Source organism: Archocentrus centrarchus, chromosome 4, assembly GCF_007364275.1.
Source record: "Archocentrus centrarchus isolate MPI-CPG fArcCen1 chromosome 4, fArcCen1, whole genome shotgun sequence".
In the NCBI taxonomy this organism is placed as follows: Eukaryota; Metazoa; Chordata; class Actinopteri; order Cichliformes; family Cichlidae; genus Archocentrus; species Archocentrus centrarchus.
Window position 1 is genome coordinate 24,099,407 of NC_044349.1, and position 23,601 is coordinate 24,123,007.

The window sequence follows — 23,601 nt, forward strand, 5'->3', positions numbered from 1 at the left end:
GACCTGAGAGCTAAATTAATACTGAGGTAACAGAGCTGTCTAAAATGTCATGTTTGTGAAAGCGGACTCTGTTTTGCACACATTACAACAAAATCTCCATGGTTTGAAAATCAGCCCCTGTGGCAAAATTGAGCACAGTCCTTCAGGTCATACCCTGTGTTCCCAGCTTTACCAAACTCCCACACAGAAACACAGCATGCACAGACACAAGCATGGACAAACACACACATTATGCTTTCTCTGGTGCATGGAGGGATTGTCATAATTTCAGACTGGACCGTCACTGGGATCTCAAATTCCCTAACATTTTCTCTTTGGGCTGGGCTCTGCTCTGCATGCTTCGTTTACTGACATACAAAATAAATTAGAAAGAATAATGTGAACTGTTTGCTGCAAAAGGCTGGTGGACTTGACATGGCATTTAGTTTAGATAGTTTATCTGCTTTTATATTAAACTAGATAGTGTAACAAGTTAAATATAGTATTGGCTTATCTTTTCTCCCCTTCCTCTCTTTTTTTTTTTCTCTCTTTACAGTATTCACCCAACATGACGATGAGTGTGTGATTTTTTTATTTTTTTTTTAATCTTTTATTTTATTTTACTTTTTCATCTCCCTTTATCTCAATCTCCCTTTCCCATCCACTCTGATGTGTCTTGCATTACCCTCCTCCTCCCCCTCTTCCTCCTATTCGTGGATGGTGTGCTGTGCCACACAGCCCCTGGGGATTCCCCTGGAAAGCAGGACTCCCTTCAAGGCCCCCCATCCCACCAACACCTGTAAAATGGGTGTGAGAACATGAAAAGGCCTCCAAGCAGCAGGAAGGATCTCCTCTTCGCTTCTCCTCGCCTGTTTGCCCTGTCAAAGGCCCAAGTGCTGTGAGACCCTGAACCTGCCCCAAGCATGTGTTTCTTAAACTCAAAACCTGCCCTCACGGATGGCATTCAGGCCCAATCATGATGCCCCGCCACACTGAGCTCCACCCCACCATCACCCTATTCTTACATCAAACTGATTAAAACTAAAAAGAGCATGCAGTAGTTGACTGAACCTGGGGCTATGCTCCTGTGGCAGGATTGGTTAAAAAAAAAAACATGAACTGATGATGATATTTTAGGGCAAGAATGGGTTTCATTAAGTATTTGTATTTTTCTTTTTTGTTGTTGCTGATATTATTGTTCTAATTTTCATAATTGATATTGTTCGACTAATGTAGTTATGATTTCCTGTAAAGGGCACATTTTATCTCAGCAGCAGCATCAACAATGACAGAATAAGCACACGCTCGAAAAATGCACAATGACTTTCTGTTTACATAATTTTAGGTTATTTGTCGTTTGTCTTGTTTCTGTCACAGTCAGCCTCACTTTGCATACCTCTCCTCAAAACATCCTCTGAACTTGTAGTTTGTGTATTTGCCTCCTAAATGGTTTCCCTAAATTTCACGGGAAGAGTAATTGGATAATTGAGGTGTTAGTTTCTCAGATAAAACTAGCCATACAGTTATAGCTGAGGCTCAGAGCAATGCTGTTTTCAGGTACAATGTGTCTGTAGATGCGCCTGAATGATCAGATGTCTAACTGTACTGTCTTAATAATTAACCCTTCTCATAACTTCCTATTCTTTGTTAGAAAATGGTTCCGATGACATCCTGAGGTGATTATCAGGACAGGTGCCATTTGTAATTCAGAAATGGGCAGAGACCGAGAGCATTTTGTGAATCCATTTGTCTCTTCTATGGATTAGGTCTCGTCTGTAAATACAACATATTTAGCTTGTATTGTGTTTTCTTTTCTTTTTGATTATTTGTTATTTACAAGTTGTTTGTGACTCCTGAAATGTGGTTCCTTAACCTTCATTCGCTTTGTTTGATTTCATCCTTTTTTGTGGACTCCAAGTGGCCCCTTCTTCCTCCCAGGATTCATTATGGTCCCTCACCAGCGACTCCCTTTTAGACTGGGAGGAAATGCGGGATACACTCATGTAGCCTTCCTTGCTTTAAGTTTGGGTTGAAATCACAAATCCTTTTTCCACCTTCTTAACCTAAATGGGTTAAATAACTGCCTCCGTTGAGTTCCCATCATACAGTTCCCTCAGAGAGTCCCATATGTATGGGATCACGGACCCAGGTGCCCTGAGCCGCTGTAGGATTGCTGCTGATGGGATCAGAGTTATGCACCCAAGGGTTCATAAACCATCTAGCGAAGAGGAACAGCAACAGGAAACATTTGCAATGAATACGTTTCCATTTTGTTTGTTTTCTATTTCAATTGTGTTAAACTGAGAAAAAAAATAAAGCCCATAGAATCTGCACACACAACAAAAGTCAGTTACATAGTATGCTATTTAATTTGTCTCTGATAAGCTCACTACCACTGTTTCAGAGGGGTAAATTATTTCTCATTGCACCATGCTACAGCACTTGCATCACAGCTGTGTTCAAACCAACAATAACTAAGCAACCAGTGTAGCCTCTTTGGGTGATGGTGATGTACTTATCAATTTCCTGATATCAATGTGAACAGATTGTACGCAGAATTAAACAGGGACATCTCCAGGGTTTGGTTATCAGTGGCCTGGGAATCACTCACTCCAGTGTTCCTTTTATACAGTGACACACACCTCCCTTTTTTTCCCCCCTACAGTCTCTCCCCTCCAACCTCCACCCCTTAATTTCCCTTTTTGTAAATACTGTATAATGCATTTTGATATCATTGACATGTTTTGATATGTCAGTCACTACCAATGAATACAGCTGAAAGTAAATTATAAATAGAACTGTCCATGTTTTTCATAGTGAAAGGATGCACTGACAATTTGGCTCATGTGGCTAAATTTATAGAATACAGTAAACATGGCTAAATGTATAGAATACATTGACATACTTAATGCAGACTGCATGCTTAAGGCATGTACGGTAGGGAGGATGGGACAGAGAGAGGACAGGACAGAGAGAAGCAAATGAGCCGTGGCGTCCTCACTCTGCCCTTGACTCCTTGTGTTTCAGTTAAAAGTCGCTGTTGATTTTGAAAAATCATGTGAATAGTTTTACAAAAACACACAAAAAAGGGCATCTTCTCACAAAAAAAAAAAAACATGTGACCTCATACTGCAGTTTTTAATATGAAGGATTTTTATCAATTTAAGAAAACTTTTAAAAAGGAAAAAATACTTAAGGAAAACCTCATTTTAAATTAAGAAGATCAAAATGTAATACTTATGGGGAAAACTGTGTCCTTTGCTATTCGCTCCTGTAATAGCGTTGTATAGTTTGAAGCTCTCTCACTGATCCTCTCTCAGTCCTCTGTGTATATCGATCGTTGGCCATCTCTGTACTTCTATTGTGATGTATAATACTGTACCATTAGGAAGATTTGCTGGTCGGGTAGGGTGGTTATATTGAGGCGGGGAGGGGTGGGGATTCAGGGGAAGGGCATATAAATGATTCTCCTGTACCATTCATGGTCCTTTCTGATGACACGGCAGTATTCAATATGAAGCAGTCTGTCTCTTGGGTTTGCTTTGTATTTCATGGTAGGATAGTTCAGAATCTTGTCTTAGGGACTTAGGTGTCTTGTGTAGGTAATAAAGATGTTCTTTGTATGTTTCTTTATATTGTAAAGTTTCTTTAGACTGAAAGAAAAACAGATAATTTGCTTATCAAAAAAGAAACAATGCATCAATAATAAATGTCATTTGATTTTTTCTTGTTGTTTGACTCTCTTCCTCTGAGTTCTCGTTTATCTTACATACAGTACAAAAATCTTGAGCCACCCTTCATTTCTTTACATTTTGCTTCCAAGGAGCCAGGCTTTTAAAGTGGTCTTGAGCAACAGTTCTCCAGGCTTTCTGGAGATCTTTCAGAGTTTTTCTTTGGAGATTGGCAGCACATTCAAGAAAGCTCACATAATCGACTTCAAGTTGTGTTGTAGAATATGGGTGGTCATAGCCCATTATGTACTGTATGTCCATGTATGTTCCCTGCATGTTTCAGTAAATTGCTGCACAGTAAAATGTAAAGAAATGAGGAGTGGCTCGAGACTTTTGCGCAGTGCAGTATCTTATACTCACAGATCTGAAAATAGGTATTTGTTCTTGATCATGTTAATTAGTGAAATGACATTTCCATTGGAAGCATCCTTTTCACCCCTAACTTTATATTCATAGTGTCTATCAGCTAGACAAGATGAATCAAACTCGTTTTCAAATAAATTTTGCTCTCTTAAGTGTTTAATTGTCACTGTTTGATTAATGGTACCTAGAACTGATTTTTATCTTTGGGTTTGGATTAAACACAATTCTAGCAATTATGAATATGTAAATCATAGACTGTTTATAAATAATATGAGTGAATTTGAATTTTTTTAATTTGAATTTATTTATTTAGTAGGGACAATGCACATTAATAAACAATCCTGTAAATGTGCCAGAATTAGCCAAAAGGCTATTTTTCATCTGTTGTCCCTAGTAGTTTATTACTCAAAATAAAACAAACCATCAGAGAGCTTTATGACAAAGTCTTGGTGTGTAAATTCTCCACCTAAATCACTGATACAAAACGCTTTTTTATTTAATGTCATTTGATTTGTTTATCGGTGTTTTAAACTTGTAAAAAAAAGTGATTTAGGTCATTAAAAATTGCAGCTGCAGGCGTATGGAGGTAAATTATGAATAAGCATGAAATATCCAATAATCGTTCAGGGTCTCAAGGTTAACAGGAAGCAGCCTGTTAGGATTATTAAGAGATCGTGGCGAAGTCCGTTTGATATTGGTCCGCTCTACACGGTCAACTCTCGCTAGGTTCAAGTTCTCCAACAGCAACCTAACTTCACTACTGTGAGCTAAAGGAGACTGCTCAGAACCAAAACACGGCTCTTCATACATAATTTCAGGGTAAGCATTCGTTTATTTTAATGCAAGATTTTATTACAAAACCATTCAGGCTGACTCGTTCCACCGGGAATTGGTATAAGCAGTGGTTAGCACTGAAAGACAAAAAAAAAATCTCGCATTTAACGTACACAAGAAGTAACTAGCAGCTAGCTAGCTGAACATCCTCGGCTAACGTGTGTTAGCTGCAGCTTCTCAGCCATGCGAGTACTCATGACAGCAAGACAACTTGTTAGAAACTCCTAGAAACGTGTGGTTAGTTTTCTTGTTGTAGAACAACCGTTATTAGGTAATGCTGAGGTGAAATCGTAGCATGTCACGCTAAAGTAATAAATAATCATTACCGATTCTGGAAGAAAAATTGAATTTGACTGCTGTTAGCCTATATAACATAAACTCACTGGTATGTAGACTGACAGCAGCAGACCGATTTTTAAACATTGTTTATGGCCTTTAACCTGAATAGGTCTCCGTTTTGGGGGGATATACACATTAAGATTTCAGGAGGGTATAATTTTTGAGGTTGTTCCCTGTATTCTTTTTCAGAGTGGTCTGCTAATGACTGACAGAGAGGAGGTTATGGACTCGTCAGATAGCCGTGATATTGCGCCATCAGCGAAGAAGAACGGGAAAACGTCGCTGCTGGACAGCGGTGAAGACTTTGAAGTTCTAGATGAGGAAGACATTGACGACGACGACCCTCCTCCTCTGGAAGATGCCGGGGAAGGGAAGGGGAAAAATGCAAATCCTTCAGAAAAGAAAAACGCTGATCCAGAACTCCCAGGTCAAGTCGATGAATGGCTGGATGTTTTGGGTATGTAACATGTGCTCCATGACATTACAGACTGTGGTGTAATGCATGTATTTAGAAGGTTGTGCTGCAGTAGGTTTGAAGTTAACGTTAATGATCGGCACTGAGCCCAAGATGTTGTAATTGCTCCACAGTCACAGGACAATAGCATTGTAGCTGTGACTGTATCTGTTTCCAGGTAGTGGCCAGTTAAAGAAAAAAGTCCTGGAGGAAGGTGAAGGACGGGACAGTCGACCACAGAAAGGACAGAATGTGAAAATTCGTCTTAAAACAAGCCTACTGGATGGGACAGTTTTAGAGGAGAAGCCGGACCTCTCTTTCACTTTGGGAGATGGTGATGTAATCCAGGTACCTGTTGGATTAGTTTTTGTTTTCTTGTTGTGGGAAGGGATGATTGCATAAGGTCATGTATATTTTGTACACTTTATGTATCATTGTATCCTTAAGACATTTTCTGAAAAGAGCTTTTCTCCTTTTTAGGCACTGGATCTGGCAGTACAGCTAATGGAAATGGGCGAGAAGGCACTCATCCAGACTGATGCCAAATATGCATATGGTGCCAGGGGAAGGTAAGGAAGTGTTTTCGGCTGTTTGTACATTTAGTTATTTTTAAATAATCCAAACTCTTTCCTATTAAAGTGTAACAAAAAAGACCCTTTTGTGGTCACATTTTGAGTTCATTTGAAAGTGGGTTTCAATTCTCTTTCTTGTGTACTTGTCTAATGGAGCCTTAGTCCACTTTCTAATCACACTGTAGAGAGCTCAGATATTTGCTTGTATCACCATTTTTCACTATTTTTTTTTTTAAGCCTAACTCTTCAGAATCAACAACTAAGTGATTGAAGGGGTAATAATTAGAGCCTGACTGATATAGGATTTTTAAGACTCATACCAATATTTAGTGATCTGAAAAATCTGATATATTGACTGATATTTTTTTCTTTCAGACACACAAAAACAAAGATTTCGCTAATATTTGTTCTGTGTAGGTAAATGTGAGTGTGTACTAAGATAATATGACAATTCAGGTTAAAGATAATCTTGATTGCCACATCAAGTCATGGATTACTCATTTGTGCTCTGACTCTGCTGGGAGCAGTTGGTTGTGCTTGTGGTGTTCCAAACACGTTGGCAACAGGGATGTTGCAGAGTGCCCTCTGGTGGACAAATTATGCAACGTGAACACTCATGACATGTTTGAAGGGTGTTTCTCCAGTTTGTTCTTTTAAAAGTTTCATTTATTGGCTATTATAAACATTTATATATCAGCACATAGCTAACATTGGCAGGATTCTAGAAAAAATACTATAGAAATATAATGATATTAGTCATTACATGCAGTCCTATTAAGTAATTGTTGGCTGTAATTGGCTACAGAATGGTTTATAATTAGCTTCATCTTAACTTAGTTGCTGTGGAGTAATTTTAGCCCATTTTTCTTTGCAGAATTGTTTTAATTTAGCCACACTGGTGGGTTTTCAAGCATGAATGACCTGTTTAAGCATCTCATTCAAATTCAAGTCCAGACTTTGACTTGACCACATCAAAACCTTCATTTTTTTTTTTTTTTTTTTTTGAGCCATTCAGCAGTGGACTTCTTTGTGTGTTTTGGATCATTGTCCTGCTGCATAACCCAAGTGCACTTGAGCTTAAGGGCACAAGCTGATGGCTTTACATTCTCCTTCAGGATTTTCTGGTAGAGAGCCGAATTCATGGTTCCATCAATTAAGGCAAATTGTCCAGGCCCTGAAGCAGCAAAGCAGCCCCAGACCATCACACTACCACCATGTTTGACTGTTGGGATGGTGTTCTCTTTATGAAACGCTGTGTTAGTTTTACACCAGATATGACGAGACGCAAACCTTCCAAAAAAAATTCAGCTTTTGCCTCATCAGTCCACAGAATATTCTCCCAAAAGTCTTGGGGCTCATCAGGATGTTTTTTTGTGGGCTTTTTGGTCAGCAGTGGTTTTTGCCTGGAAACTCTCCCATGGATGCCATTTTTGCCCAGTCTTTTTTTTTTTTTTTTTTTTTTTTTTTTAAATTGTTGAATCATGAACTTTGACCTTAACTGAGGCAAGTGAGGCCTGCAGTTCTTTAGATGTTCTGGACTCTTTTGTGACCACCTTTTCACATGGGGGCAGGTAGATTTGGATAGCTTAATAAATGAGGTACATTTTGAGGGGTTTGAAAGGGACCATGAGGGAAAATACCCTTGATCTGACTGGCAAAAAATGCACATGTAATGTAGAATTAGATTAGATGTAGATTAGATACAAATGCTGCATTTTCAAAAGTTAAACCTACTCTTTACTGTTAGGAAAAAGATATAAACCCAATTGACTTTAAACAAAAGAGTGCAGCTTTACATTCTCTGCAGGGACATGTGATAGGTGAAATCTCTTTGGTGTAGTCCAGTGATTATTGCTTCTTATCGTCTTAACCCCTAAATTTGATTGCTTTTCTTCTCTTTTCCAGCCTCGAACCTGCAGTTCCTCCAAATGCTGAGCTGTCCCTAGAAGTGAAACTGCTGGAAGCTACTGATGCTCCAGACCTGGAGCTGCTGCCCCCTGCAGAAAAGATTGCCCTGGCCAGCCAAAAGAGAGAGCGGGGCAATGCCCATTATCAGCGTGGAGACTATGCTTTTGCTGTCAACTCGTACAGCATTGCTCTGCAGATTACAGAGTCTAGTTCTAAAGGTGAGATCTAGTCAGGCTTTGCTATCTGCTGAGGCTTACTCTGATAATGCATTCCTGTAGATTTTAGATTTAGCCATCTTAGTGAAAAGACATTTTAAACCTTATTGATTTAACTGATGTTCCACCAGTGTAATGACACATCACTTGAATAAGAATTTGTGCTCTTCTCTCTTTTTTTTTTTCTTCTTTTTTCTCTTTTGTTTCTGTGGTAGTTGACATCAGCCCTGAGGAGGAGAGTGAGCTTTTGGATGTGAAAGTGAAGTGTCTAAACAACATGGCTGCTTCTCAGCTGAAACTAGACCACTACGATGCAGCACTCAAATCTTGTGTCTCAGCGCTTGAACACCAGCCAGACAACATAAAAGCACTTTTCCGTATGGGCAAGGTGCACATAGCTCTCGCGCTTTCAGTTTCTTTCTGTTGATAAACTGGTTGGTTCTCTCTTTATTTATTTATTTTTTTTACAGTTAATTGTCTTTTCTTTAGGTACTGGCCTTGCAAGGTGAATACACAGAAGCCATTCAAAGTTTAAGGAAGGCACTGAAACTGGAACCAAGCAACAAGGTACTTTGGGCTTCATGTCATTTGTGCTGGGTAGAATACATCTTGTGGTGTGGAGAAATTACAGTCTGTTCATATGGCCAGTAGATGGGGCTATAGGGTAAAGTATAGTTTTATTTGTTGCACAGATTGATCAATTTTAAGGGATCTCTTTTCACTTTGTTGCTGTAAATAGATTGTACTCAAGCTGTATTTAACACATAGACACTGTTTCTGATCCTCTGCTTATACAACTGGGTATATATGGTTCTCTGGCTACGCAAGGCTGTTTGACAAAACTCGTCTAAATGTGTGGGCTTCTTGGATCAGCTGTAAGCTGCAGCAGCTTGGTACTCATGCCCAGAACTCCCCACTTCAGTCCTACACAAATCTGTCAAACAGCACAGGGCCTGCATACCTCTTTTCAGCCAACACACACAGTGCAAGTATAATGAAGTGTTTCATTTTATGATGGTGTATCTTGGGTGAATTGCAAAGTTAATGGCCTTGTGTATGTAGTTGGGAAATGTAACTAAACATCTGATCTCTGCATATCTAGCACAAAGATGGAATAAACAAGAATTATTAAAATTAAACTTATCAAAGGCCAAAACTAGACTTTAGATCCAAAATTCATAACTTTCATGCTTGTGTGTGTGTGTGTGTGTGTGTGTGTGTGTGTGTGTGTAACCATGTTTCTAATCTGGTATTAGAGTTCCCTTTTTAATGCTAAAATATGCTAGAAAAATTGAAAAGACTCCTTAAATAACCCCATGTTCTAACAGCAAGATGCGTTGGTGCACCTCAATGACAATACAACGATGCTCTCGTTATAATAAATGAGGCGGTCTTCAACAGGCGCAGGCGTTATAAAGTGACAAGATGACGCACTGTCGTCCTCTTCTCTAATAGACACTGTCTGCATGTTTTTTTTACACTAGTGTCAGCCATTCACTCCCCCATCTCAAACTCGGATGTATGAGAGATGATTTTCCTGTCTATTTACTTTTTTGAAAAGACATACAGATATGACAGTTCCAATTTAGATAGCCTCATACTGTCTCAGCACAATGTTTAGACACACAGATGCTGCTAGGACAGGATGTTACATGTTTGAATTGTTTACTGTTATCATTTCCTTCAGGGACAAGTTAGTCTGCTGTCATTTTTGTCTCTTTGGTAAGTAGTTGATTGTACCATAATGGTGCCAACTTGCCAACAGTGTCACAGAGGAAACAGACAAATTGTCTGGGTAGAAACATGGACTTTCCTCAGAGTGTCATAGGTAGAGTAGACTAAAGTATACAGCTAAGTGAACATTGCTGTTAACTCAGCCTTTCTTGTGTTTTTTTTTTTTTTTTTTTAAACCAAGCAAAAAAGTTTTCATGTCTGAAAACACTGGTTTGCTTAGTCACTCACCAGCTTTATAAGCAGCAAAGTGACTCATGATGTAGACCATGCTGGAACAATAACTAAACCCATATCCTGGAATAATTGTCTCCATGTGGGCAAAATGACAGACTGATTTTTGTGAAGTAAGTCTGTGATTTCTTGGAAGACAAAAACATGCATACATACATTTTTCTTTTTTTTCCCCCCAGGATTCTATTTTAATTTAATCAATGTATTCTACCTATAAAAAGGTGGGGGGGACATACTGATCATGTGGAATCCAGAAATCAGACTTGGGTTGTTACTGAGTCGTTAAGCTTTGTTTCCTACATGCCAGCAAAGTACGGTAGACAGAAGAGCAGCTTTGAATTTAGACTGGAGCCTGCATCATCTAATTGTCTTTGTCTTTTCTGTACAGACAATCCATTCTGAGCTCTCCAAGCTGGTGAAGAAGCACTCGGAACAGAGGGGAGCAGAGCAGGCTATGTATAAGAAGATGCTCGGAAACCCCTCTAATAACAGCACACAGAAACCACGGGCCAAGTCTTCGTGGGTGAGACGGTTATTACCTGAGTTAAAGCAGTGGTTCTGAAACACTTTCTGGCACACCCCACACCATCTGCTGTTTTAGTAATCATTATCAATAAAAGGTTAACTTAAGGTTGGCATTAAAGCATCAAACTCTTGTTTGTTGACCCTTGAAAAATCCTATTCATGCAATGTTAGTTTCACCACAGTTTGAGAATCATAGTGTTAAAAAAAAAAAAATGACTGCCCATCAATAATGGAAAAACTTGCTTTTGAGCTTTTCAATGTGTTGTCAAATTATTTGACCTACTTAACACGCGCTCTCTACTTTTATTTCCCCAGGGTCTCAGCTGGAAATGGCTTTTTGGTGCCACTGCAGTAGCCATCGGCGGTGTAGCTTTATCCGTTGTCATAGCTGCTAGAAATTGACGCGAACCTGTAGTGATGGCCTGACCAGTACCACACAGTAGGAGAGCCTAAACACAAAAGCACATCTGGCAGTGCCTTCTGACCTTTGGTCAAAGGAGGTGGAAATGTCAGTCGGTCAGTTGCCTCTTCACTGTCACTCTCTCCTCTCTGCTATGTTTGAGAACTTTGTGACAAATTCGAAGTCATCAGTAATTGCATATGAGAAATGCATTTCCAGTCTTGTAAATGTGTAGGTTTATAAATATCTGTCGCATTTTCATTTTGAATCACTTTTCTTTTGCTGCCATTTCTTTTTCAGTGTGGTCGATAAACTGATTATCGGAACACTGAAGTGAAAAACATGTAAAAATGGATTAAGATAGAAGGTATTTAAAAATGAATATTTCCCATTTAAAAAACAAAACAAACAAAAAAAAACCACGGCTATTATAAATGTTGCTATAGTTTAAAAGTGTCAGATTGTATATTTGAAATACTAGTTATTATGCAAAAGACACAATTTCACTTTGTTATGGCGCAATGATTCATGTCAAATGATGCTCTACAATTTGAGGTCTGTGTGATGGTTAAAATATGTGGCATTGTGTACTACCTGTCACTTTTTGTACTGATTCTACACATGCATACACTGTTATCAAAACACCTGTAGAGCAGTACTGCAGTCTTTCTACATGCTTAGGTTGTTTGTGTAGCAGTCTTGTTCTGAATGCTGAAGTTTGTGAGGGTGTTGAAAGATGTTCTTAAAATTGTGCCTGCATCATTAGCAACACTGAAGGAGCCTGCAAGTAAGAAATACCTCACAATATACTGCAGTTATTTAAAAACAAAGTACTGCAGTCTCAAAATGAGACATGGTATTGAATCGAGATCTCTCTGACAATTTTGACAGCAACAGTCAAAGGCAGTATATGTTATTTAGTACATGAATGCTCTATTGGACTTAATCACAGTCACTCGTGTATACCTTCATTCAGCCATCAGTTAAAATAATCATTTTCAGTAGTTGTCAAATTTAGCTCTTTTTTTTTTTTTTTTTTTTTTTTTTTTTTTTTTTTTTGCTAATTGAGAGTTTCTCAGTGGACAGGTGAAAGTGGAGTTTATTTTTTTTCAAATTCAGTCAATTATACCTCAATGTTATGATTGAGACCAAATGTTGAAGGATTATTCTTTAAATGCCATGTTGATTTTGTGCGTGGGTGTTCTCCTTTTTGTATTTTTTTTTTTTTTTTGCCTATGTAGTTTGCCTTAAATTAAGTTCCATTAGGTGTTAATTTATGTCACTGTTAATGACCATTGCTTTCCTACCTAGAGTAAATGTGATTCCACCAAATCTGTGGCTTCATCAGAGTAGCTGTTAGTTGCGCCAATGTGGCATCAACTCTTAACACTTGCTGATTAAACTAATTTGTCAGGAAAGTACCTGATATTCACTGCATTTGTTAATTTTGTATTGATCACAATAAAACCTGTCGGTCATGAAACTACAGTTTCCTTTTTGTGTTGTTGTCAATTTCTACTAATGTATTTCACAAGTATCAACATTTATGGACTGTTTTCATGCAGGGATTGAAGCTGGTCTTTTCTGCTATAGTTGTGCTGTATAATGGACTTGGAGGATTTAAACATATTCCTGATCATCCATCCATCCATCAGTCTTCTTCTGATTATCCAGATCAGGGTTGTGCTTGGGCTGAAGCCTATCCCAGCTGTCATAGGGAAAGGGGTAGGGCACACCTTGGACAGGTTGCCAGTCCATCACAGCTTTTCTTCTTTCAGCTGCTCCCTTTAGGGTTTGCAACAGCAGATAATCTGTCATCTCATCTCACCCTTGGCCTCCTGTCTTATTCGTCAGTGCCACCATCTCCAAACTATACATCATAGCAGGTCTTGTTACCATCTTGTAAATCTTCCCTTTCACTGTTGCTATATTTCTGTCACAAATCACCCTTGACGCTTATTTCCACCCACTCCACTGTGCCTGCACTTTCTTCTTCACCTCTCTTGTCCACTGTCCATTGCTTTGGATGGCTGACCTCAGGTATTTAAACTTATCTACCTTCACTGCTACATTGCACCTGCCCCCCTCTCATTTGTACACTCTTTCCTCTTCTCTCCAGTCCATACCTCCACCTGTGCCCTACTCCCACTACAGATCAGTGTTTTCTTAAGGAAAACACTGATCTGTAGTGTTTTGCGGTCCATGTAGACGTCTACCTGACTTCATCTGTCAATCTGTCCATCACCACTGCAAAGAAAAAAGGGCCCAGAGCCAGTCCTGATGTTACCACTGTCTCCATACCTATCCAGCACCAGTCTCACATACTTCTGACACTCCTGACTTCCTCACACAGTACTGCAGTTCCTCTCTTGGCAGCCTATTATATACTTTCTCTAGATCCACAAAGCCACAGTGCAGCTCCTTCTGACCTTCTCTGTAAGTATTTATCAACACTCTCCAAGCAAACATCGCATCTGTAGTGCTTTTTCTCGGCATGAAGCCAAAAACATCACAGGAGACAGTTTAATTTGTTAAATCAGAGGCACATTCAGTTTACATGTCCCCTCTGTTGTTGGTTTACAAGTGGACATTCCCATGTGTTGTGAATATACCCAAACCATGATGGTGTGCGTGTGTACGTGCATGTTCTTTCCTTCAGACATTGACGTGTCGCTGACGTAATTTGATGACCTGTCGTTTCCCTCTACCTACGCGTCTCTGCAGGGCAGTACTGGTTTTTATAGTCATTGTATATTTTGTCGCTCGTTGATAAAATAACATATAATTACAAAACAATTATGAAAAATCAAATTCATATGTTGAGTTTTAAATATTAAAAGTTTTTTTTTTCAAGTTAACAACACATAATTGCCTAACTTATTGCAGTACAACTGTATATTACAACAATATTACATTACGACAGGTATGACATTATGCAAAAATATTACCATTATTTTTACATGAAACACACGATTTGCCGACGGGGCTTCCTTAATGCATTGCTCGCTGACTTCATCATCAGTGAGTGGTCATTGAATACTCGCTGAAAAGCACCGGGAGCGCTCGCTTTACGACACAGTGCGTCCGTGCGCGTGGTGGGAACGATAGCAAGATGGCGGCGCTGAAGGAGGAGCAGTGTTACGGACTGTCCTGTGGAAGAGTAAGCAACGGCAGCAATGTCTCCGTCTTTCACGTTAAACTCACTGACAGCGCACTGAGGGCGTTTGAAGGCTACCAGAGCACCAAGGTAAACAGCCCTTTTCGGTACCGTGACATTTTGGTTTGCGACTGAAGTCCGTCCTGGCGGCTGTGACAGGCGGAGTGAGGTCAGTCCCCACTCTGTCTGCTGCTGCTGCTACCGCTGCTACCTTCATGCTGCGATCCACAGCCGCGGCAGCCTGGCTAGTTTGGCTTGATAAGTGTGTAGTTTAGCGACCACCAGCTGTCGATTGACTGATGTTGAATGTTACATAGATTTTCAGCGTTTTCGTAGATAAACTCAGACTCATTTCACACCGACTGTTAAGCAAATATCAAGCTCAGTGCCACTAGATACACAGCCCTGGTTATTTCATGGTATATTAGGGTGTTTATTTGTTTTGTTGTTGTTGTTGTTGTTGTTGTTGTTGTTGTTGTTTTGTTATTTAAAATTTAGGATTGATGACTTGTTTTGCCAGAATGTCTCTGATAACCTACAAGAATTTTCACTAAAAAATTAGCAATTTAAGGCGTGTGTACAGATGTTTCCAGAAAGTTTGTTACGCCTGTCATTTCTTTTTCTTTTTTGGCAATCCTTGCTAGCTAAACTAGCCAGCAACTGCCCACACATGAGGGTAACTGGTACCGTCGTATATCTGAGCCTTGTCCACTCACTTTATGTCGCCGAAAGCGTTGGCTTGGTTGTGAATACTTTGGCAAAGTACTCCAGTATTCATGCGAGCGATCTCTTTCTTTCTGACCACCCCCCCCTCTCCCCCTAAATGTTCATGTTCATGTTCATGTTCAATAAACCGCTTAAGAATTTGCGCCGAAGTTATTAGACATTTGATTCAGCTCCGTAATTTGTCAGTTGTGGGCTTAAATAAAACAAGAGACAGAAATGAAGGTCTGATTTCTGAATTGGTTTTTGCTGTTGCTACTTCTTGCTTGCTCGGCTTCTTGTGTCCAGAGCTTTAAGTCTGATGGTGGCCATCTAACGTTTCAGCTTCTATAAATATTTGACAGGGAAAACCTGGCAGGCCAGGAGGAAAGGGCCTTATCTCCAGCTTCAGTGGCTGTGTACAGCAGGACTGCAGCTGATAAACCAGAACAGTAAAAGTGTGACAGGTAATTGGGTGGTTACTAGTTGTAGAAAGAGGTCTGCTTAATCAAGTATGTGGCAAACAGAAGAATTGAGCATTACAAGGCTAAGGTATATGGTAGCTGTGCTGTAACATTTGGAAAATAATGGAATTTCTTAAACTTTTTTTTTTTTTTTTAGGACTTTTCTGTTGTCATTTACAGATCTGTTTGCAGTGCATTTCTTTTGTGTTTTTGACTCACCAGGCGATTTTTATCAAAACACATACCACATAAGCAGATTGAGTTGTACTGCTTCAGTTAACAAGCATTGCTTGAGACTGGTCAGCTTTGTGCCTTTACCTGCTGAAAATCTGTCATATTGATTGTCCATTGCATTTGCCAACGTGCCTGCTTCCCGTGAAAACTTTTATCTACCATATGCCTCTGGTATTGTCAGTTAAAACTGGATTCTTAATTTGACCACAACATAAAGATATGTACAGGTACTGTAGATGCAGGTATTTTTAGCTTTTGTGACTGGGAATGGGTTGTTAATTTTCAAAAGGAAGCAGTTACTCGTGGTTATCTCACACATCTTAAACTTTATGGTGCTTAATCACGCCTTCCTGATATTTCACTGGGGGTGGGGTTTAAAAAACAAAACAGCTTAAAAACTGAGTTCATTGTAGTTATGAATATGCAAGATTAGCAGAGTAAATTATTAAACTTTGGAACACACTCTCTTTGGCAGAAATACTAATTTGTTTAACTGATTATTAAAATTATCAATGGGTGAGCTACCCAGGTGTATTAGTGCCTGCTGGAATATGTCTTGCAATTTATTTGAGCAATTTTCCAGGCCCTGCCTGTGTTTACTTGGCACAGTTGTTGTCAAACTTTTCCTGCCATACCGCACCTCAGCCACTGAAAAAAAATGTACCCCTCACAATTTCAGTCAAACATTAACAATAAAAAAATACTCAAAGCTGAAATTTCCATGTTTATTTTCCTTCATGAAAACCAAATCCTTCATATTTTTCACCCAGTTCGCCCTATGTGTAATGACTAACTTACCAGTACCCACTCCACAGTTAGAGAACCAGTGACCTTCCAGTAGGTTCACTGGCCAGGTGAATGTTGTGGCAGTCCTCTCTCAACTCTGGGGGGTTACAGAGCAGAAGGAGTGCTGTCGCCAGCTGATCTCCAAAATGTCCGAGTTGCTGTCTTTACTGTGGGACTAGAAATTCTCCTGGGAGGCAGCTGGTTGTTGCTACCTCCAGAAATGGAGTCCAAACACTGAACTGGCAGAGCTTTTCATGAGGATAAAATGCTGCCCAGTGTTCTTCCAACTCTGCAAAGGCACAAATTTATATTTATATATTTCAAAAAAGTCACTTTTCAAGACCCAGAGTAAATAGGAATTTGGTCTGCTCTTTTTTTTTTTTCTTTTCTATTTTTGGTGCAGTTGACTAATATAGATGGCAGAAGATTGGAAGTTAAACATGTTTTTTTTTTAACATACGTTTGTCAAGATGCTCTCGTGCATGTGGCTTTTGAACTGACACGCAGACCTGTTACTAAACTCGTACAGTTCGTTGTAAGCTTATCTTGACTTTTCCCCTGTTGTTGGACTAACCCTTACTCACAGTTTGAATGACTACGCTATTGAGTAGTCAGATGTGTGCATAATATAGAGAAGTGAGTGGTTTTCTTGTGTTGAGGGTTCAGAGTAGTAAGGTGATTAAAAACATTGCTACCTCATTGTGCGGCACTTGGCGGGCACAACTGTTCGAATAACATTTAGACTTTTTTGTGTTGAGGGGTGTCTCTAAGGTCAGCAGTATTTGAGCTCACATTTTTTACTTTGGATCGGCTATTTGGCAATACAGCCTTCCCTTTTGTTATGGAGGCATGAGGACTGCAGAGGCAATTAAGAATTATGACTTCAACAGCTTTTGATGAAGCCCAGTTACAGCAGCTTCATAGGACAGATGATGAGCATTCATTAAATCACCCATGTGACAATGAACAGCCAGGCATAGGTGTGCTTGTCTGTACTCTAGAGAAGATAAATCAATCTTATAATGTTAGTAATGGGAGGTGTCTGCTGCGTTAACTACACAAATGAGAGCTCAGAGCAAACGTATTTAAAAGCACTTGATTGAAATTCAAACAAAGCCCAACAATGGGGCTAGTGAGCAGTGCAAATGTATTGCAGGCCACATTTCACCAAACTCTGAGAATGTTTACACGGCATAAATTGTAAGATTTGTTGGACTGACATCAATAGAGCTTTGGGCTTCTTATTTGCTTGTGGTTGTTGTTTTGTTTTTTTGTTTTTTAATCAGTTTTCATTAGCTCATAAATAGAAGAACTCTGCCTTCATTTTAATAAAAAGAAATCAACTTGAGAGACTGAAGCTATGGGCAGTTTTCTCTCACTTTGGTTCCTACAGTATATCTCTGCTTTTGTTTCTCGGAAACATCCCTATCACTTGTGCCACTACCGCAAACCTGAACATAAATTGCCTTCAGTGTTGCTTTCTTTTATTTATTTATTTTCTTGCCTGAGAGTTGGCTTCCTGATTATTCTAACACTGGCTGGCACCCAGCTGCTGGGGTGAGCTGGAAAAGGAAGAGGAAGAGAGGTGAACTTTTAATTGTGTCATTGTGAAGTCACTACATGCTTCTGCATTGTAGGAGAGCAAAACATTTTTTAAAGGCTTATTGATCCCTTTCCCCTCTAAACTAGCAAAATGCAAAATGTGGGACCTGATGGAAAGCTGAGTCAGTTTGTTCAGTAGTCAAAATTTCTGTATTAATCTTACAAAGTATTTCTTGTTGCATTGTGCAACAATCATCAAGCAGTAATGGTACAGTGTACTGACTGCTTCCTGTATGAGACATGACTGTCAGCTGGGTTTTTCTGTTGGTACATCTGAGGACATGGTGAACTGGAGCTTCTGCTGCGGGACTGCCAGCAGAGACTCACTTTTTCTTTTTTTTTTTTTTACCAGCCGTGACATAAGCAAGGAAATGAGTAAGCCTACCAGGCATCACCAAGCTGAAGGTTATGAAGAGTACAGATAAGTTTTAATTACATCTGCATGACTGTTGTTATAGCAGTGATAGACAGTTAAAAACGACAGCAGCACACTAGTCAAACTAAGTTTTTATTTTTTTTTTTCATTTTTGTTTGTTTAACAAAAGCTTTTTTCAGATATAAATTGTATAGTACATCATTCAGCATCCTTCAACAGAGATAACAAACATTTTACAAAGTTATTACATTTTTGGGTGTTCATTTTAAATTTCTTTAGTCTGTGTTTAGTAAGAAATGACCATCTATAAGACATCAATAGGGGAGATTACAATTACAAGCAACATGTATAACATTAGAGGTTTTAGGAACATGTCCATCCATTAGACAGCCTTCAGTTGAAAGGCCCTCACACAATTGTATGCGCACGCATACGGTACACGGACCCACCTCACCTCACTGTTCTGTCAATAGAAATACCCAGCTGACCTTTGTCTAGACTGCAAACCTGCTGCTAATTCACTTTTACATCACTATCATAAATTGTCATGATTTGAGGACTTTCTTAATCTGGCTACACAAGGAACACAACATCAGGTGGTAATGATACATAACTGATAATTATAATTATATTTACAAAACTTTGACATGAAATTAACTTAAACCAAGAGGTGGTGGCGGTGGGGTAAAGCATCCCAGTAACATCTGACAAGTCTTTTGTCTTGTAGTGAATCTGATTATAAAAGAAAGGTATGAATTTTGTATTCATGAGGACAAACATCAGTGCGGGCACCCATTGTGTGATGCTCTGTATTATGTGCAATACATTCAACATTTTATTCACTTGAAGGCCTGAAATTAATAAATTATTAATTTATTATGTTCAGTACCCAAAGCTGGGTCTGTCTAATAAGTGTAACAAAAGGCATGTTTTGCCTGTGAAATTGTCTGAATAGACAGTTGTTGAATTGCTCCAGATTGTTGTCCAGAATTTACTTTATGGATTGTATATATGAGATGTAATTAACTCAGATTTGGTTGCTGGCACACAACTGTCCTCAGTACTGTTGGATGAACTTTTCACCTTGTGACTGTAGATCCTGTGCTTGCACTTGTCTGTCTTCTCTAGATAATTTTGAATACTAAAATTTCTCTGTCATGGGTGAAAAATGACCAACCTTTGTAAATTAATGCTTTTATTTAAAAAAAAAAAAAAAGTGGTGAAGAATTCTTAATTTAAGTGCTTGTGGTGGCGAGCTGAAGGCTTGGGGACCTAACCCTGTCTCAAACCTTATGGGAGTGGTATGGGAAGTAATAGAATCTGGGTGGGGATTTTGTTGCGTGAAGCTGGTTGGCTTTTGCCAGCACCATGGTTATTTAAGGAATGCTTACTCCTCAGTTTCAGCAGAGCATGGGACACTGCAAGAGATGACCATAACCACTAAGGCCAAATATGACTCTAAATGTCATGGTGTTCCCGTCCCCTGTGGCAAGGTTACCACAAGTGACAATGTCTCCATGACCTGGTATATAGTACCAGTTGAAAGTTTGGACACATTCACCCATTTGGGTGAGTGTGTCCAAAGATTAAATGCTCAGATGTAATACATGAAAGATTGCCGCATCAATTCAGAAAACCTGAATTAGGCTGAACCTTGAAGAAATATCTGCCAACTCAATGCAGGCTTTTCCATCTTTGAAAAGATTGAATTTAAAAGGAGATTCCTCTTTTATGTTTTCATGTCTATCCTTGCATGGGTTTTCTAAGCAAATGTTTATTCTCGTCAATGGTGTTAGACCAGTGACGTGCTGGTTGGACTAAGAAAACATAATTTTCCATCTATAGGCTATATGGTGGCATGGTGGTTAGCACTGTTGCCTCACAGCTAGAATCCACCTTGGCTCGGCCTCTCTGTGTGGAGTTTGCATGTTCTCATGTTTGCGTGGGTTTTCTCCGGGTACTCCGGTTTTCTCCCACTATCCAAAGACATGCAGTTACTGGGGTTAGGTTATTTGGTGATTCTAAATTGCCCATAAGAGTGAATGTGAGCATGAATGGCCGTCTCCCTCTCTGTGTTGGCCCTGCGACAGGCTGGTGACCTGTACAGGGTGTACCCTGCCTCTTGCCCTATGACAGCTGGGATAGGCTCCAGCCCCCCAGGATAAGTGGAAGAGGATGGATGATGGATAGACTGGATGTTAAACAGCAGTTTAAAATACTATATGCACAAATAGTATTGTGTTCACACTACAATTTCTAGCTCAAAGTTCAGTTCACACAAATTAAAATTAACAAGCTCAAGTTCATGGTTCATAGGTCAGTCCTAAAAATGAGCTGTATACATCCATTTTTTACACCGTTTTTAAATAAGCTACTCTGAGCTACCTTCTACCATGATTGCCGCTTCCCAAACTCAATATATTACTTTTAGATCTTTTGAAAGATTACTTTAAAAAGCCAAGATAAAACAAAGCAAGTATATGTTTTATTACTTTTATAATTTAATGTGTCACAAAACAAGATTGGTTAACAGTTGTGAAACAGCTGTACAGGAGGTTCTCCAGCTGTTGCTTGATCTCAATGGGGATTTATGCTTCAGGGGAAAATCTATGCTGTAACCTACATTGTAATTGGAAAGCCCCCTGAATCCTGCGCCGTAGCCTGATGTGGATCTCCCAAGAACTGTAACTACCCGTCAGGTTGACGCAGCTCCCAACAATTATGATTGGCCTGTTCAGCACCGTTGATTCATCCTGCACATTTCCAGCTGCTTTTTCACTGCTGTTTTTGAATGTATCAGTGAGAGAGTAACAATCATTGCCTCAGTATAAGGAATAATAATAATAATAGGATCAATATAATATAATATAATATTCTCAAATGTCAGTAAATTCCGGGAGGGAGATTGCTGAAACTCTCAGAATGGATGTGAGGGACAGCACAAAGAAGTGGAAAAACTAGAAAGACAAATATGCAGCAAGGAAAAAAATAAAAATGACCACAACAAAGAGCAAGGACCCAGGAGGGGAAAAAGTCCCTGCGTTTTATTTGTTTCTATTGGCTGGCACCGCATGTAAAACAGCAGGACACGACTACATGGTAATTAACACATAATGCACCTCGCACAAGCATAAATGCTGACAACAGTGTCGTCCACTTACATAGGTTACGTCGTAGGCTTTACAAAGATTCAGTGCAGAAGTCTAAATCAGGCCTTACACGTTGTCAGTGATGTGGTGTGTTCCTCAAAAAACTCACAGGTTGCCAATAAAATATAAGCACTTGAAACAGCACTAGCAGTATGTGGTTTACAAACGGTCATCTGCAGTAAATTGAATTCATGGGACTATATTGACTAGTTGAATATTCTGTTCACTCACTTCACCATTCACTGACAACATGAGTCCATTCATTGACCATATTCTATCAAGATTTGGGGACTAATTCACTTGTCATTTATTTATATAAGAGCAAAATCAGATGAGTGGACAAGAAAATTAATCTTATCGTTACATTGTTCAAATAATTTCCATACAAAGTATTGCATGTGTATTTAAGAGCCATTTCAAACTATGAATTAAATTATTCACTTATCAAATCATATCTTAAATGTCACAGAAGTGTGTCACATTGCGAGAACACACACTGTCAGATTTGTAGTTTGCCCAGTGTGGCTAATGTTTGCAGTTCTAGCACTAACAGTCTTTCTTATTTGCATAATAGTATCAGCACACTTGTCTAGAATGCAGTTAGGTATTTCTATATACACTCACCATGCACTTTGTTAGATACCTGTTCAACTGCCCGCTAATGAAAATATGTAATCAGTCAATCACATGTCAGCAACTCAATGCATTTAAGCTTGCAGATGCAGTGAAGGCATCCTGCTGAAGTTCAAACTGAGCATCAGAATTGGGGTAAAGGTGTTTATTTTGGAACGTGGCGTGGTTGTTGGTGCCACGTATTTAAGAAACTTCTGATCTTGTGATTCCAATTCACAGAACTAGATTTGTGAACATGACATTGACTGAAATGATTTCCACAGTCACCATATCTCTATCCAATAGAGCATCTTTAATGCAAATGATGTGCACCTTTTGGCTTCATATCCGTCACATTATGATATGCAGCCGACAAATCTGCAGCAACTGTGTGATGCGATCATTTAAGTATGGACTGACATATCTAAGGAATATTTCAAACACCTTGTTGAATCTGTGAAATAAAGAATTAAGGAAGTTCTGAAGGCAAAAGGGGGTACAACCCAATATTAGCAAGGTGTACCTAATAAAGTGTCCAGTGAGTGTACACCCATGCATTTTCTACATTAAAGTACTGCAGAACCATGCTGGTTTGCACAGCTGTATTCCGTTTGCTTCTTTATTTTTCTGTCACACACAGTGAGAGGTGGCTGTTGCCTTTTTATGACAGACAAAAAAAAAAAAAAGGTGTGATCAAACATTTCTCAAATGTGGTCCATAAAAATCTTAATTGATCTCAACTTGAATCTCCCATTCAAAGTCATATTCTCATGCACCTCTGGACCACTTTCAGCCTGGCTGCTATCTGTAGAACTGTCCCATTATATTCCCTTAAAAATGTTCATCTGGATTGGTCACTGGATTTCTGCTTAAAAGTGCTCAAGTGTAGCTGGACACACAAATTCAGGTCAGCATGAAACAGACGTTGTTTGCCCTCTAGGCAAATTTGAGGTCCATGGTGAAATGGAGGTCACAGCCCAAGTGGTCAAAATGGGATTTCCAGGGATCTAAATATAAATCAGGCTGGAAACTGTCAGGAAATGCCAGAGAAGATGACCTTGAATGTGAGAACGAGCCATTGACCAAATTTTTACATTTTGATTTTTGTGGACTTGTTCTCAGAACTCCTTGCACACCCGTTTAGTATTATAATCACTGTTGGTTACATATTTTATAATGTCTCATAATTTATACTGTTAGGTAAGTATAATGAGAGATTTCAGTAAGTTACGGC

At 39.2% G+C, this 23,601-nt stretch overlaps 3 protein-coding genes across 3 annotated transcripts in view; all 3 read left to right on the forward strand.

Annotated features, from left to right (window-relative positions):
- The window catches only part of ssbp4 (single stranded DNA binding protein 4), a 101,890-nt gene extending 98,186 nt beyond the window's left edge, over positions 1–3,704 (forward strand). The window contains exon 17 of the mRNA XM_030726659.1: positions 536–3,704. Within this exon, the coding sequence (XP_030582519.1) occupies positions 536–565 (30 nt within the window). The 3' untranslated portion in view covers positions 566–3,704. The remainder of the gene's footprint in view (positions 1–535) is intronic.
- A 1,062-nt stretch (positions 3,705–4,766) lies between these two features.
- fkbp8 (FKBP prolyl isomerase 8) lies at positions 4,767–11,694 on the forward strand. The gene is made up of 9 exons (XM_030727390.1): positions 4,767–4,892; positions 5,436–5,703; positions 5,879–6,048; positions 6,181–6,269; positions 8,178–8,398; positions 8,611–8,783; positions 8,885–8,962; positions 10,749–10,883; positions 11,201–11,694. Exons 2-9 carry the CDS (start codon positions 5,448–5,450, stop codon positions 11,285–11,287), a joined length of 1,209 nt encoding a protein of 402 aa, XP_030583250.1. The 5' UTR covers positions 4,767–4,892; positions 5,436–5,447; the 3' UTR covers positions 11,288–11,694.
- A 2,677-nt stretch (positions 11,695–14,371) lies between these two features.
- ell (elongation factor RNA polymerase II) overlaps positions 14,372–23,601 on the forward strand; it is a 35,800-nt gene continuing 26,570 nt past the window's right edge. Inside the window, exon 1 of the mRNA XM_030727782.1 lies at positions 14,372–14,532. Within this exon, the coding sequence (XP_030583642.1) occupies positions 14,398–14,532 (135 nt within the window). The 5' untranslated portion in view covers positions 14,372–14,397. The remainder of the gene's footprint in view (positions 14,533–23,601) is intronic.